Source organism: Acomys minous, assembly GCF_964271855.1.
Source record: "Acomys minous genome assembly, chromosome: 5".
In the NCBI taxonomy this organism is placed as follows: Eukaryota; Metazoa; Chordata; class Mammalia; order Rodentia; family Muridae; genus Acomys; species Acomys minous.
In genome coordinates this window covers 3655323-3671618 of record NC_140494.1, presented here as the reverse complement: position 1 = coordinate 3671618, position 16296 = coordinate 3655323, and the positions used below count along the sequence as shown (strand labels likewise).

The following is a 16296-nucleotide window of genomic DNA, read 5'->3' as shown; positions in this document are numbered from 1 at the left end:
AATAGTTAAAGATACAGAATATGTATTTTCTACACATACATGTGCATATGTGTATAGAGATAAAGAAAAATGAGAAAGGCAACATGCAGAATATGGGAAAACAAATAAGTTTTTCAACTTTCAATTTAGACTATAAATGATCCTATGTGATAATCTCTTTGGGTTTTGCTTTTTGTGGTTCTGTTTTTTATTTTCTTCAGCAACTGCTAAAACCCCATTTTGCTAACTGTTAAGGGAGAACAACTAGATTTCATAGCACCTGGTCCTTAGAGTGGCAACATGGGAAAATAAATTAGAATGGGGGAGGTGGGCAGAGATTAAAGAAAAATAGAACAATCTCCGGTACTATGCTTTGAAGGAGAAATATGTTCAGAATGATAATATTTGCCAAAACCAGAGTTGGGTGAGCAATGGGACACTAATACCATTCCCAATGAATAACAGACGGAGCAAAGCCTTTCCCCGACAGAGTCAACAACGGTCATTCTCTCTGTAGAGAAGAGAAATAGATGCTTCCCATGAGGCAGAACAAGTCTACAAATAAACGTTAGCTGTTTTCAGTGAAGTGCAATCACACAGAGTTGTTTCTTGTCGTCAGCTATGGTTTTCACCAGACCTAACATCATCCCAGAGGACAGAACACCATCGCAGCAGTGCTGAGATCACTAATTCTGCGTTCTTGGAGGGACCTACAGCATTAGATCCCAGTGTCATTCCCAGGCCATGAGTTAAGTGTGGAGAGAGCATGTGGGCGACAGGTCATTCTAGGCATAAAAATGTCTCAGACATGTGGAAGCCTTTTGCTTTTCTGTTTGATTCTTTTCTTTCTTTCTTCCCTTCCTCTTTTCTCCTCCTGTCTATTTCTTCCTTCCTTCATTTTTAGGCCCGCCTCTCCTGCTACTGTCATGTTTATGTTTTCAAGACTGACTACTTAGTACTATATAAGAATTTGCTGTGTCTTGAAAACATATATACGTCAGTAATGTTATACAGGCTGAGCAGGTTATATTTATGTATTTAGGAATACCCCACGCCCACACATATGTAACAACAATGAAAGAATAAAGGACCCATGAATTTGAAAAAGGTCAAAGAGGTGGGGGTTGGAAGGAAAAAGGGGGAGGGGAAATAATGTAATTATATTATAATTTCAAAATAAGAAATATGTTAAAAAATAGGAGAGGGGAGCTAAAAAGGAAGGAAGGAAAGAAGAAATAGAAAGGAAGAGAAAGGAGGAAGAGAAGACCAAAGGTGAAGACTTGATTTAAAAGTAGAAAGAAGTGTATAAGAGAAAACCACCAACAGAAGTGTATATCTTTAAAAGATTTTTATAGAAATATATTAGCAAACAGAATGGCCTGACACTTCTGGAATTTGTTAGAAAAAAAAAAATCCAAGTTGGTCTTGAAAAAGATCTCCTATCCTAAATTTCTGCCATAGACATCAAAACAACTTGTTCCAATGGATTTGCCTCATAATTCCCACAGTAGAATGCTCTGTCTAAACAGATTCAGGTGTAGGACCCCAATATTTATAACAAGTATCACAAACCAGAATGTTCCCATAAGAGGAAGACAAGACTTCTGCAAAGCCCTTAATCCCTGGGGGGGTGGGGGGGAGAAGGGGGGAGGGGGGGAGGGGGGGAGAACCATAGTTTGTGTTACTTGTTCCTATTTTCCTCTTCTTATTCCTCCATTATTTCTTGCCTCAAAATGAAAAGCCCTGTCAAACCAACAGAGAATCTTATAACTTGCCTTTAAACGTGTAAGGACATTTGGAGCCAATTGGGGACAGCAATATAAAGGACTGGGCTGTGCCTTTTGTTACCCTGGCTTAGCTCCCGTCCCTCCTCCATCCATGTCCACCCCATCCCTGATCTCAAACCACCCTCCCCGCTCTAGGCTTTTCTCCCCTTCTCTGGTCAAATCTGGATGGGAATCCATTAGCCAGCATTTGTATTCCCAGACGCCATCAATGTGCAGCCTAGTGTGTCTTATCGCCACAAGAATTTGGGTTTATGACAGGTCAATGGCAGAAGACAAGCCATCAAGACCCAGGACCAGGACTCCCATGTTGTGAACTTGTCCTCTATGAGGAAAAATCCTGAAAAATGTTTTGACCTCACGATGCATAAGTATTTCTGAAACAACTGCTTACATGTGCCTGAGTGTATGCATGTGGAAAGACCACTTACTCCGTCTTCCTTCTCCACCATAGCTGTGCACTTCTCTAAGGAGTATGTCATATTGGAGTTTGCCCAAAGGGGATTCATCTTTCTTTTTGTCATACTACTACAAGCAGCTCAAGTGCTTTGGTGTTCTAGAACCTCTCATGGCCGCAAGCGGCAGACATCTCATCACGGAGAATGCCACCTGCCTAGTGTTTACCAGACTTTATCCAAGCATTCAGAGAAAAGATGTTGACAAACACCTACCAGACAGATACACAAGATCCCAGCATGACCAGGACAATGTATTAGTTCTCATTTGACTTTAGTTTCAGTGGAGCACAACATGTAATAAATAATACATACTACATTCAGACATGATAACGGATTTGGCACAAAATGAGGCTGAGCAATGTGTGGAATGAATTTATGTAGGGCACTTGGATGTGCGTTTCTATAGGGTCTTGGTGATCACAGCCTGAGTGATGGAGCACTGGTGGGAAGTCTCGGGAGCTTTAAGCTCCGTGATGATCATCTCTTTCCTGCTCTGAGGTGTCCCTGGAACCTAAGCTCATGGATATATCTGGTCAAAAGGTTGGATGTGGCTCTGGTTCAGGAGGAATGGAAGTCCACATGGCTTTTTTCAGTACAGTGGCTGGTTTAGGGGACCGAGGTGAGACAAAAAGAGTACTAATGTAAAGGTCATGTGACCTGGCCTAAGAACTCTGGAGTGTATATCTGTTGCCTGTAAAAACAAACAAACAAACAAACAAACAAAAAACTTATGAGGCTGTGGCAAAGTGCCCCCAGGTTCAAGCCCTGCCCCCTGACAATATGCCACCAAAGGTCTAGAGGAGAATCTAGGGATGAAGACAGCATCATGCCATCCCTGAGCAATACAATGTGTACGAGTACCTATTGCATTGATCTGAGCAAAAGAGGGTAGTACCTTAGACAAGCGTGGCACAGTGGAGGCTGACGATTTGCTGGTAGATTAGATGTTCACAAAGAGAATAAGAAGCTTCACAAACAAAAGCAGAGACGGCTCTGAGGGGTGGGTGTTGAGACCATTGGCTTCTTGAATGTTAAGGTAGAGGGTCAAATAGGCAGTGCTTCTGTAAGCTTGAGTTATTCAAGGAGGCAGATCCTTTAGATCACAGCGCGGCTTGTCTGTCAATAAACAAGCGCTCAGTAGGGATTAAATTCATCTAGTAAATGTCTGGTGGGGGAAGGGAAAGGGAAACCCAGGTCAACTAGCTGGGAACCCAGCAGTACATATGGGGGGGGGCACAAAGATAAGTAGCCTTTTGAGTGAAATCCAGAGACAATGGCCAGTGAGGAGAGGGGGAAATCAGAGGGTAGAAAGTCCTGAAAGCCCAGAGAAATAGGCAATTCAGGAGGGAAGTGACAGGTGCTGTAAATTCCTAGAGAAACAAGGTGTCAGGTAGGTGAGGGTAGCTTACCTACTCTATGTGACGTAAGGGCAGGGCACTCTCCTTACTGAGTCAGCAGTGAGTGGGAGGGCAGAGTGGTTAGGACATTTAACTTGAGAACCTAGGCGGAGGGTGGGACTCAAGGGATTCAAGGGAATCCCAAGTGGGAGCCTAAGTTGGGACATTTGTACTAATGAAGTTTTTCATCAAGAAGTAAAGCCCGATGGTACAAAAGGAAGAAAGTAGAACTAGGAGAGAAACACTTCAAGAGGGGAATACAGGGACTGGCCCACGGGTCCAGCCCTGTGCATCTCAGAATGCAGGGGTTTTTGCAGGTGGATGAGAAAAAAATAATGAATCTGAAAACATGGGAATAGCTAAGGATGGGGAAGGTGAGAGCACTATTGGAGACTAGCAGAGAGAGAGAGAGAGAGAGAGAGAGAGAGAGAGAGAGAGAGGTGTGAAAGAGTCAGAAAGTGTGATTATAAATTAACTGGGAAATGTGGCTGGTCTGGAGGGAAGTGTGGGGAGCTGTTTGAGCTGTGTGCTGTGAATTGTAGGTGACATCCATTGGCAGGGTTTGCTGTTTCTCTCCAGCCACGTTCCAGATGCTCAGGTGCAGACCTGAAATAGGCTGTGGAGTTGGAACCAGACAGTGTTGGGTCACTCCAGGGCTGAAGCCTTTCAGATGAGCATGAGCATGTTGGAGAAGCAAGGCAGCAAGAAAGCCAAGAGTCAGACGTGCCTAATCCACCTGGCTCGACTCACAGAGTGCCAGGATTACTGACAAGTGCCACGAGCTCCAGTCCTACCAGTCTGTACTCTTTAGCACTTTCCTATTTCCTTATGAAAAATAACTCATGAATTTTAAGAAATCTCAGGAGGCAGGTTATGTGAAATAACACTGGACCCATTAATATATTTCTTGGTTTTTGTTCTTGGTTCAAATATCTGTCTCACTATGTAGCCCAGGATAGCTATGAACTCAGGACCCTCTTGCCTGTACCTTTGCAGTGTTAGAATTAAAAGCATCTGCCCATACACCTAGATCCCACTTTTTCTTAAGAGATGTAATTAAACTACAGCTCCAAGCCTTTTAAATATTACAATCTAAAGATCACTTAGGAAAAAAGAACAGAAAAACAGCCAATACGATACATGCTGGCTAAAATTTTCAGAGACTTACTGAAGTTCCAAAAAGAGTTAACTATTTCTTGGATGTTGTGAAGAACACAAAGAATAAAATAATAATAATAATAATAATAATAATAATAATAATAATAATAATAATAATAATAAAAACAATGTTATCAATACTAGAAAGTTGTTTTCTGTGCTGAAAAGGAAAGTGACTCTGGTCCCATTCTGTATTTGGAAGAATGCCAGTTAATAGAGGAAGAGTGAGAAGCAGAAAAGTGGCTCTTAGTTTGTATTTTTGAAGTGAAAAATTGAATCTCTGAAACATACCAGAGAGGAGAAAACATTGATACTTCTCTTGGGACCCAAGCAAAAGACAAAAGAAGTCACACTAGATGTTTAAACCAGGGGGCGTTTAATGTACAGAAATCTTATGTGATCAAGGAAAAGGTAAGAAAGCAGCTGGGGAGGTTGGAAAGCCATCACTTTCCAAGGAGAGGACAATGAAGGGACTAAAGCATGGACGTTCAGAGGATAGACCTAGCTGAGACACAACCAGGACATCATTCTGTAAGACCTGAGGGAGAAACAAAAGCCGGTCCCCTGGATGAGCCTGTGATACCCAGGATGGATTCACAGCCTCCTTTTGCACCTCCCAGGGGCCAAAGAACTCAGGATCTCCTGAGGAGGCAGAGTAGCAGCAGACACGGGCAAGAAGGGCCCAAGGTGGCACACCCAAGCCAGTGTCACACGCTCTTCACTTCAGACTACTCATTTTCAAGTCTCCTTGTGCAATTTTCAGAACCCAGCTGGTTCTAAGTACACATGAACTTCATTTACACACGGGATGAATGGGATTTGTATTTGGGGAAGCAGAAAAGGCTAGTTTGCCCCTGTTCGCTCCCACTTGGTTCTCACAGCCTCGTTATTCTCAGAATCGTCTCCACACTGAGAAGAAAACTGCGCGTTCTTTGTTGCCTGAGCTGCAGACACCCTTTTTTCATCCTTAACCTACTACAGCAGTGCTCTTCAAAAGCACATGTATTTAGGCTTCTGGGTAAAAGGACTGTGGGTTCCTCTAGCAAGAACTTGTTTCAAGTCAAACAGAGAAGAAGCCTGGACGCTTGTGAACAATCCGGAGACAGAGCCTGCCTCGGGTCTGTTAGAACGCCCTTCCCTTTCATCTCCATTCCCACCGTGAAAACCACTCGCCGTCTGCGAGATCTGCCAGAATCTCCAGTCTGATTAAAGGCTGCTCTTGCTTTCCACTGAACTCTCTTTCTCTGCTGTGATTAGGCCAAACGCATTTTGTGAGAAACCTCACACCTCTTGCACTGTTGAAGCCATCAGAATCCAACGTTTCCGTCAAGAAGGCACCCATGCGCCAAAGAAGTTTGAACCAGATCCAAAATACGTGCACCATGCAGCTTGGGAAAATTTAGCAATTAAAAGCAACTAAAACTAAGCAGTTTATGACTTACAGATGTCAATTTATGACAGAAATCTCTGCATATATTGTACCAGCAAAGTGACATTTATTTGGTAATTAATGATTAAAACAGTAATTTCCCACTGTTATCGGCCACCTGGTGTCTGGTGGTGTTCTGAGAATAATCTCCAGGCTCTGAGGACAAGATGTATCTCTGACAATAGCACAGTGTCTCCAACAGGGAACTCGCTGCTCTAGGCTGGACTGGTCTTTCCTTTTTGTCCAGGGCCATTCCAAGAGCAAACTGGCAGAGACGCTGAGGTCCACACACAGTCTCTGCCTCAACCATCCTTAAGAGTGTTTGCTGAATGAGGAACCAAATAAACAGACTAATTAATGTTACAACTATTTGAGAAACAATGACCAAAACAATGTAGAAATCTTAGACTGATAAAGCAAATGCGTCTGTTTTTCTCCCTCCGCAGACAAACACACAATTAGTTGGGACTTGACTCAAAGGGGATTTGATACATGGCACCCTGGTGGTTCTGAACATATTTCTACCTCACCCTTCTCCCTCTGCTTCTTCATAGAATATTTCTTGGTTAATTACAGAAATATGCTAGATGGTATTTAGCAGCCAGCCACTTTATGCCTTTGGTGTGCAGGTGTGTGTGCCAAACCGTGGTATTCAAGTGTGTGTATGTATGTGTGTGTGTATGTGTGTATGTGTGTGTGTGTGTGTGTGTGTGTGTGTGTGTGTGTGTGTGTGCCACATTGGGCCTGCGCAGCCTAGACTGTGTTTCCTTGTCTCTCATCTCACTCTCAAGTAAGCACCAACAGTATAATGGCCACCACATTTTCTATGACCCACAAGAGAACATAGCGGGGAGGCCCATGTGCCTACCTGGACCATACGTACCATCATGCATCTCAGCTGTCCCTAGAGTGTGACCCAAGCATTCCCAAGGGCAGTCACCAATATGCAGATGGTTTCCATTGTTAGGACCCATCCCAGGGGCTGTGCGCTGCTGCCACCTTTAACAAAGCAGGAGTAGCCTTCCAATCAACCTTTGGTTGGGGATGTCTTAGCAAGGATCTGAAAGCTGTATAAACTGGTTCCGAGGGAAAAGGCTATGGGTCTATTGGTGAACAAAGGTTTTTTTTCCCAGGGACCTGGTGACTTGAAGAAGAAAGCCACCCACTCGTGCTTGCCACTCTCAATCTTCATCTATAGGCCACTTCATCCTCTCTACACTGTGTTCCCAGCCTCCCTGGGAGAAGGAGGTCACTCACATCTTTGCTGTCCAGTTACCTGTCCTCTCATCTGTTTTTCACAACAGACTCCAAGAGTTTTGAGCTCAACCACAGTTTCTGGAAACCACCAATTTGACACCTTGTTTCTCTGGCAAATTACCTGTTTCAACCCATGAAGCATGGTATTCCTTCCAGGCTAGGGAGTCCATCTCCTGACAGAGGGGTGTTTGGAGGAAGATCTTTGCATATCTAAAGCCTGCACACACATGCGCACATGTGCACACGTGCATGCGCACACACACACACACACACACACACACACACACACACACACATACACACGTTTTCCAGATTACTTCCTTTCCTTCTTCCCTGAGCTTTACTTCTGCTACTTAACCGTCCCCTGTTTTAAACTTTTGTAATAAAACTTTATAATGAATGTTTGTTAAGTTATAGTCTGTGTTAGACTTAATGTGTACATCTGATGCCGTGACTTTATTTTAAAATGTCACAACAGGCAGAGATATGGTAGGAGGCAGTGGACAAGGTGGAGGGGTGTCACCTCACAGCATCCGCAGTGGGGAAGGAAGATCTGAACAGGTGACAGATGAGAAAACATCTATCTACACCCTCACTTTGTTCACCCAGATCTGAATACTAGCTTAACGACACGTAATGAAGACTCATTTTAGATTTTGGTTGTTGCTGCTGCTGTTGTAGTCAGTAGATTGCCTGGCTTTCCTTACACCTATTATTACCATGAGAAAATGTATTTGACAAACCCATAGCTGTTCGAATTCCACGAAAAGAGCACAGCCAAATAATATTTACACTAACAATTCTAAGTGAGGAAAAGAGGAAAGGAGGTAATAACTCAAACTGTTTTCCTTTAGAAACACTCTCACAGGAAAGAAAGGCATCCTTTTACGTGTTCCTTTTCATGGTGCAAAAGTAGTTTTAGAACTCCAGCAGCTTGGGTACTCCAATGCCAGGTGGCTGCGACTGAGGCTATAGAAGCTGAGAGTCATGGTGCACACTGGCACCTTTCACCAGGCATGCGGAGTGCTCTAAGCACACTTTAACTTGCTGTGTTAAGTAATGGAAGTACTCGCTTAGGAGGTAGAGCCTGAAATACTCGGCTTGATCTCCGGTAACCCAAGAAGGTGAGATTGAGGCATGTTTAAGATTTCTTTCAGCGCTAGGCACCATGATTCTTTAAGTGTTGAAGAGAGACCCATTGCCTAATTGTAACTTGCCTCAATGTCCTTGGGCAAAGAAGACAGCAATATCCATGTGACTATCATTAATATGTCCTAGAATAAATATCTCCTTTTGAGATACGAAAAGCTTCCACTTACTAATGTGATCAATAAAGGGAAGATTAACAATCTAAGTCCTTAAACATTCTCAGTTTGCCTTTTAAAAATCAGCTAGCAAGCCGGGACTGGTGGTGCACGCCTTTAATCCCAGCACTCAGGGAGGCAGAGGCAGGCAGATCACTGTGAGTTTGAGACCAGCCTGGTCTACAAAGTGAGTCCGGGACAGCCAGGACTACACAGAGAAACCCTGTCTAGAGAAAAAATCAGCTAGCAAAAGTCAGTAAAGGCCATAGGAGGGGGCCAAGAAGGAGAAGGCTCTTCTTTACAATTTCTGTTCAAGCTTCCTTAGATCTGAGATGTCTGCTCTACACATTTGGATCATTGAGAAATGGGGTCTCTCTGACTAAATCTATACGGATTATTCTATCTTTTTGTTAGACTTCATGTCAGTGTCCCATGGTAGCTATGACAGAGTGCCACAAGCCAATGGCTTAAACAGAGTGGCTTTTCTCACAGTTCTGAAAACAAAAAGTTATATCCACAGTTTTTTCTCACGCCTTTTGGAGGCTTATAGGTTGCTTTCAAATGTCTATGGAGGCTTATAGGTTGCTTTCAAATGTCTATGTCCTGCAGACTATGTCTCCTATTCTTTTCATTAAATAAGGAAAACAGTCCACGTTAGAGTCCACCTGTGGAGGCTCAAATAAGCAAGGTCCCACAGGCTCATATACTTCAATAATTAGGCACCAGGGAATGGGACTATTTGAAAGGATTAGAAGGATTAGGAGGTGTGGCCTTGTTGGAGGAAGTGTGTCATGGGATGTGGGCTTTGAAATTTCAAAAACCCACACCAGTCTCTCTCTCTCTCTCTCTCTCTCTCTCTCTCTCTCTCTCTCTCTCTCTCTCTCTCTCTGTCTCTCTCTCTCTCTCTCTCTCTCTCCTTCTGCTTGCAAATCAGGATATAGCTTCAACTATTGCTCCAGTGCCATGATGGCTGCATTGCTCCAATCATGAATGAGTGTTTCTGTAACCATCCTTTCCTCAAATACAGTCACATTTTAAGATGTTTCAGGTTAGTCTTATAAAAAATAAATTTGAGAGGGAGCACTCTGCAGCCTATACTAGTATCTTTTTTGGTTTTGTTCATTTTGTTTGTATTTTTTGTTGTGTTTAATGTATATATTTCTCTATGAATATTCCTGTGTGATTAGAGTCATATGTGTGCCATGGTACATGTGTAGAGGTCAGAGGACATCATCAGCCCTCACCCTGACACAGTGTATTCAAGGCTTGGCATCTTAGAAACTTCATGATATTTTCCTGTCTCCAACTCCCATCTCCCAGTGGGCACACTGGAATGACAAATCTGTATACCATTTCTGAGCTTCATATGGTTATGTGTATCTGATCGTGGGGTCTTCACACTTGCATGGTGAGCACTTTACCCACTGGTCCCTCTCCCAGTCCTGTTTGTATTTTTATAATACAGTATAACAGTATGAATATAAAATGTCCCCCACAGGCACACGTGTTTGAAGACTTATCTCTAACCTGTGGCTGGGTTTGGGAAGTTCTGTAACCTTAGGAGGTCGGATTCCACTACAGCAGTTGAAGTGGTAGCTTCTATGCAGAACCATCTGTCTCGGGTCCACTAAGAAGTGAGCAGCCCCAGCTCAGGGTTCTACTGCCACAGACTTCTCTGTGCCTCCCCTTCCGTGATGGACTACATCCTCTGAAACCATGAACCAAAATAAGCCCTTTCTCCCTTCAGTGCTGTCAAGTACCCTATCACAATAATGAGAGAACCCAACCAACACAGGTGGCATATTTTAAGTATCTGAATCTTAGGTTGTGAATTCTATGCAAAGTCATCCAGATGTGATCCTGAAACAACCTTACTTTCTCTCCCATTGTTTTGAAAGAATAGAAACTTTCAATCAAAATCCAGTGGTCTTTATTCTTCCAGAAGAATAACCTCCTATGGTCTCCTTCCTTCATAAAATAAGTGCATCTCTTGATCATTGTAAAGATCTATAACTAATTAATACCATCTTGATTGAAAGTCACATGATAGCCTCGAGTGCATGCACTTAAAACTGCCCCTATGCAAACCTGTGATAATGACCTACTTGGAGGGAGCCAGGAGTCCTGCCTTTTAAGGCACAAATGAGGTACACAGTAGTGTGTTGGCTCCTGTGAGCCCGGGAGTGGGAGCTTTAATCAACAGGGTAGTGTGTGCACTCTCCCATCCAGCCATTAAATATGAAAACGCTTGATGCATTTTTCTTGGTTTTCAAAGACCTCTAGCACTTTGGAGGTTTTTCACAGGAAAAAAAAATCAGTATCATCACATCAAAACTCTCAAAGAATGAGCTTTCTTGGAAGACAGGTGCTATTCACCACTATCAGGCCAAAGGTACAGTAAGGAAAACATTTTCTAAGGTACTCTGAGGTTAGCACTTCGAGGAAATTCTGTGAGAACAAAGCAACAAAGAGGTGCTTGAAATTTTTATCCCAGGTACAAGGAGGAAAATATATCTAATACAGTGATGTGAGTGTGTGTGTGTGTGTGTGTGTGTGTGTGTGCGTCTTTCGAGACTCATCGGAAGAGGAAAAAAATATCTCTTTGGTCCTTCTGGGCATGTGGAGTTTTTGCTTAGTTCTGTGTTTACTTGTTTTTCTCTAACAGGTGTATCTTTTAACCTTTAAATCCCTTTCTGTCTATTGAAAATGTACTTTCTTTCCTTCCTTCCTTCCTTCCTTCCTTCCTTCCTTCCTTCCTATTGTGAAGGAATACTATCTATTTCAAGCTCATATTGCCAGGTAAATCTCAAAGCTCAATGGACAAATACCAAGAGAACAACAACAAAGCATAAAAACAAAAAACAAGCCAACAACAACAACAACATAAGCACTTCGCATATACATACACAGCAGAGGGAATCTGTGCCCGGAAATGTGCCACCAGCTCCGCAGTCTCCAGCTCAGCATGTCTGCCTGATGCCTTGCTCATGCCCCACAATGAGCAAGGGAAGAGACGCCAGAGCAGATGCTCCAGCGGTAGATGAACTTTACCCTTTGATTCTCTGCGAACCTACATAATACAAGAATAAGCAAACTACCAGTTAATGGCTTACTGCCCCAGGCACACCACACTAAATTCTCCTGTGTCTGAGTTTACAAAACATTAGAATATTTTTTAAAGTAAATTTGATAGCAGAGCAAAACCTTCTGTTTCTATTTGAAAATCCAAGAAAAAGTAACAAACACATACACAAAGCTCTCTTATGACTTGTAGGTGGCTTTTCTGTTCTAAATGTAAGCACATAGTATAGATTGAACCTTCAAGCAAAGAGGTAAGATACCAGGACCCACTATCACTCTAGAATCACAGATGATGTAGTAGACGTTTGTGCTTGTCCATGATTGAAAACGGCTTGTAATGACTTTGCTCCATTTTCCCAGCTCTTTCTGCATGCCCCAGCTCTCTTCTGTATTTCCTCATTATTATTATTAAAGAATCAGTTTTCATCTGTGGAAAATGGGGACAGCAAATGTGGCCTCATCCATTACAAAAATATTTATAAAACCAAGGAGATATGCTTTTCTGTTTGCCTTCCTCTTCAAATTGACCAAAATGGGCACGAAAGGAGGGATAAAAAATGTAGTCTTTGCTGGTACATGAAGAACTAATCACTGCACGTGTCTATGTAAACACGAGACCGAGCACCTTGGGCCACTTCCACTCTCCACCTCCTCCTCCTCCTCCTCCTCCTCCTCCTCCTCTTCCTCCTCCTCCTCCCACCTTCTCTCTCTTCTTCCCCCATTCCCTCTATCTCCCACCCCACTCTTCTCAAACTTCCTTTGTTACTTCCACATACATACTTTCGGCAATAATAAAATTTTGTTGTGTACTCAGCATGTGTATAACAATGAGATGACAAGGAAGAATGACACCACCTTCAGTCCAAGAGGCTTTAAAATAGGAATATTTTGCCCAAAAAAAGGTACAAAAATGAGTCCTTTGTCTGACTCCCATCTTATACCCCTGCCCTGCCCCATCACCTCTTCAGTAAGAGAGAGGCTCATCTTCCTAGCAAAATTTACCTTTTGCTTTGTGAAGAAGAGTCCTGCCCCTTTCCCCACCCCACTGTAGAGACCTTATTGCATTATTCTGTAATATTTCAAAAAACAAACCTAGGTATTAAAAAAAATATTTTAAGAGTAACAACAACAACTGCATACACACAAACACACACACACACACACACACACACACCCCTTTCCCTTCTCCCTCTATTATTTCACATTCAAATTTCTTTAGCAATTTATTCATATTTATACCAGGCATGCTACAATTCATTGCACCTTGGTGCTTAGCTCCTCTTTTAACAAAACCGTTAGCCCATGCCACAAAATAATTCTGTCGCTAACTCGGTGGCAATTTTCCAGGTCCCTAATTTACTTGACCTTGTTGACACAGTTTGACTGAAGTATCCTATGATTGACAACTGGTCAATCTCCTTCTGAGTGCTGTGGCTCCTATGATAAGAAATTCACCTGCCTTTGCTCTTTCTTCTGTCTGTTGTGCAAGCTTATCTTGCTCTTCTTATCTTAGACTATTTCTCCCACACATTTAAATTGACAGGTATGGCTTCCATTGTAACCCATATGGTAATGCGTTCTCCATCTACTCCCCTGGTAAGCCTTCTTTCTTCATCCCTATTGCAGCCACCTATGGGTGTCTGTTTTTTGGACATTTCCTTGGCCTTGGTGAACACAAAAGTCCGCAAAACTGAGTTTGGATCACTGTGTCTGAGCCTATCCAATAGTCATCACCTCCGGGAAGGGGTCACTGAGCCCCACTCTAAACTCAATTCCTGGAAGGACTAACAGACTTCAGGAAGGTGACATGGTCCCAGACACAGCTGATTACAGTGACATTGTAGCACTGTTGCTGACAAAGGGAAAGGAATGCAGGGGGAACTCCAGGAAACTCAGAGCACAAGCTTGCAGGCATCTGTTCTGTGTGGCATTTCAGATACACTTAATTCTCTTGGCAGTGATGGTGGCAACTGGTGAGTAATGTTTCCAACTAGGGCATCCTCTTGTCCAGGTCTTTCAGTGCAGTCAATGCAAATATTGTCCTTATAACTGACCACGGCTACCAAAGGAAGATGGGAAACACTGTAAAGTGGATTATTAGAATGAGCTATTGTGACTAACTAGTTCCACGTGCTTCAAACCTTAAGCCTAAACACTCTGATTTGATAGAGCATCCCAAGGCTTGGATCTTTCACCAGAGTTGGCTGATTCCTGAAGACTACACTTCCTAGAAAATGTTATGGGTTTAAGCAATACATGTCTGCTAAGTTCTCTCCCTCCCTCTCTCTCTCTCTCTCTCTCTCTCTCTCTCTCTCTCTCTCTCTCTCTCTCTGTGTGTGTGTGTGTGTGTGTGTGTGTGTGTGTGTGTGTGTGTGTGTGTGTGTTGTGTAAGGCAGAAGACAGCCTCAGCAATCATTCCTCAGGAAAGCTTGGTCTTTTGAGACAGGGTCTCTCACTGGCCTGGAACTACATAAGCAGGCTAGCCTGGCTGGCCAGGGAGTCCTAGGCACCTCCGTGTCTTTACCTCCCAGCAGTTGCTACCACTGTGCCAGGCTTTGTTAAATGTAAATTCTGAGGTTTAAACTTCTGGTCCTCATGTTTGCAAGGCAAGCCCTTTACCGACTGAGCCATCTTCCCAGCTCTTAAGACTATCTGGGCACGGCCAAGATTCCTCCCACCTGGCTGAGGTAATGTGGACTTAGGGTCTAGCTTACCAGGTGTGCCTCACACCTTCCTGGACCCTCTCTGTTCCATCCTCTGGGTTACAAGTTGCATGCTATGTTTTAAGAAAAAGCTGAGTTATTCTCTTTCATGCCTGAAACTGTTGATGCCTCCCCCATCACATTTATAACCAAAACATGATCCTGTCGTGACCTCAAAACTTTTCAGGACAGCACCTACCCCCTCACTAAGCTCTACCTTGCTACTTCATAGATGCTCAGAGAACTGGCATTTTGGAGTTTTCCTTAGAATTAGCTCAAGGTTCACAGTCCCCCAACCCCACTCTGTCTGCATGTTTTGCTTTGATGGAAGCTGCCCCCACTGCCACCCCCACCCTCCAGGTTTAGGTCCAGGGGTTAATTTCCTGCTGCTGCTTTCTGTAAACTCTCGTCAGCCTGCTTCATTCTGCCTGCCTTACTTTACCTTGTCTGTTTGTTCTTGCACACACACACACACACACACACACACACACACACAAACACACACACACACACATAAACAAAAACAAAAAGAAAAACCCAGTGAGCTTCTGCTAGCACCTACCCGCAGCCTCCTTCCTTCTAAGTGCAGCAGCAGCCTTGTGTGGTTCCCTGCCTTGCTCAGCATATGCTGAAGACTATCAAGGGCTTATCCAGCTTTGTGGGGAGTAATTTGTCAGGGCCCTTTTAGTTGGAATGGTTATCAGGAGCTCGGTAATGGGTTCTGGACCCTTTTGACCTCCCCAGCATTGTTTTCACCCTTAACCCAGCTGGGGTCTCCTGAAAATCATTACTTTTCGCTGGTTCGAAGGCAGCCTTCCTACAGAGATTTTAGCTGCTGCCTTAATGGGCAGAAAGATGCCATTTAGGGATTACATTCTTGCCTTAGATGTAAAAATACACAGGAGATTGTAGGGAAATGGCACAGTGTTTTCTACAGAGGCTTGGAAAACAGAGTGGTGCCTTGACAAAGGCTGCTTGTGGACGTTGGCTGTGGCTAGTCACCTCCCCTGCCAAGAACTGGGAGAGAGCAGACAGACTTTTTTCTTTTGTTTTGTTTTGTTTCTTTCAAAAACAAAAGTTGTAGGTTTGGAGATATGGCTTGGGCTTAAAACTGCCTTTCCATTTTGCACTTCCTGAGCTTCCGTCAGAATCTGGTTAAAGGTCTGAAGTCAGGTGAAGCCTCCAGCTGAAATGCGACTGCAGTGGAAAGGTATCTGCAGGTAGAGTTCAAGGTTACAAATAAAGGAGCCCATGCTCTGTGCACTATCTGTTCCTCTGCTTTGTTCCAGGAAACGCATCAGTGTTTCGGATAGCAAGCTAGGTATCCTGTGAGGTCACAGCTCAGGCAGAAAGATTGCCTTGTTTCTGCCTCTGGTGACATCAAAGCTGCTAATGCTTATAATGGAACAGTGTAGCCAGCATCAACGCCCCTCCCACTGCTCCAGCCAGTCCCATGCCATGGGAAGAGTAGCTCCACATTGGGGGTGCGGGGGTGCATCCTTTCCTGGCTCACAGTCAATTTCCTACAAGGCAAGTAGGTAAGAGAAGGGTCACTGTGAAAGATAAAATTCATGCCAAAATCAGGTTTACTATCAGCTTTGAAAATATCTTTGCATACAAAACAATCTAGCCTTCTGGTCCAGTCTACTTTATTTTAATTTTTTATTTGATTTCTTTTTAATTTATACTTCATCCAAGTTTATAGATTATTGTTTAAAAAAATACCCCAAGATGTCCAAGTCTAGTT

At 43.4% G+C, this 16296-nt stretch overlaps 2 protein-coding genes across 7 annotated transcripts in view; one reads left to right on the top strand and one right to left on the bottom strand.

Annotated features, from left to right (window-relative positions):
- ADARB2 (adenosine deaminase RNA specific B2 (inactive)) overlaps positions 1-16296 on the top strand; it is a 542249-nt gene that overhangs the window by 165301 nt on the left and 360652 nt on the right. The window lies entirely within an intron of this gene.
- LOC311597791 (uncharacterized protein) overlaps positions 1-16296 on the bottom strand; it is an 80556-nt gene that overhangs the window by 25901 nt on the left and 38359 nt on the right. Inside the window, exons 3-4 of one of the 2 annotated variants that reach the window (XM_084782150.1) lie at positions 11673-11836; positions 6229-6530 (exon numbers count right to left, since the gene is read on the bottom strand). In XM_084782150.1, the coding sequence (XP_084638276.1) occupies positions 6518-6530; positions 11673-11836 (177 nt within the window). In that variant the 3' untranslated portion in view covers positions 6229-6517. Of the gene's footprint in view, positions 1-6228; positions 6531-11672; positions 11837-16296 lie in introns of those variants that run through there. The other variant, XM_084782149.1, reaches the window with a different exon arrangement.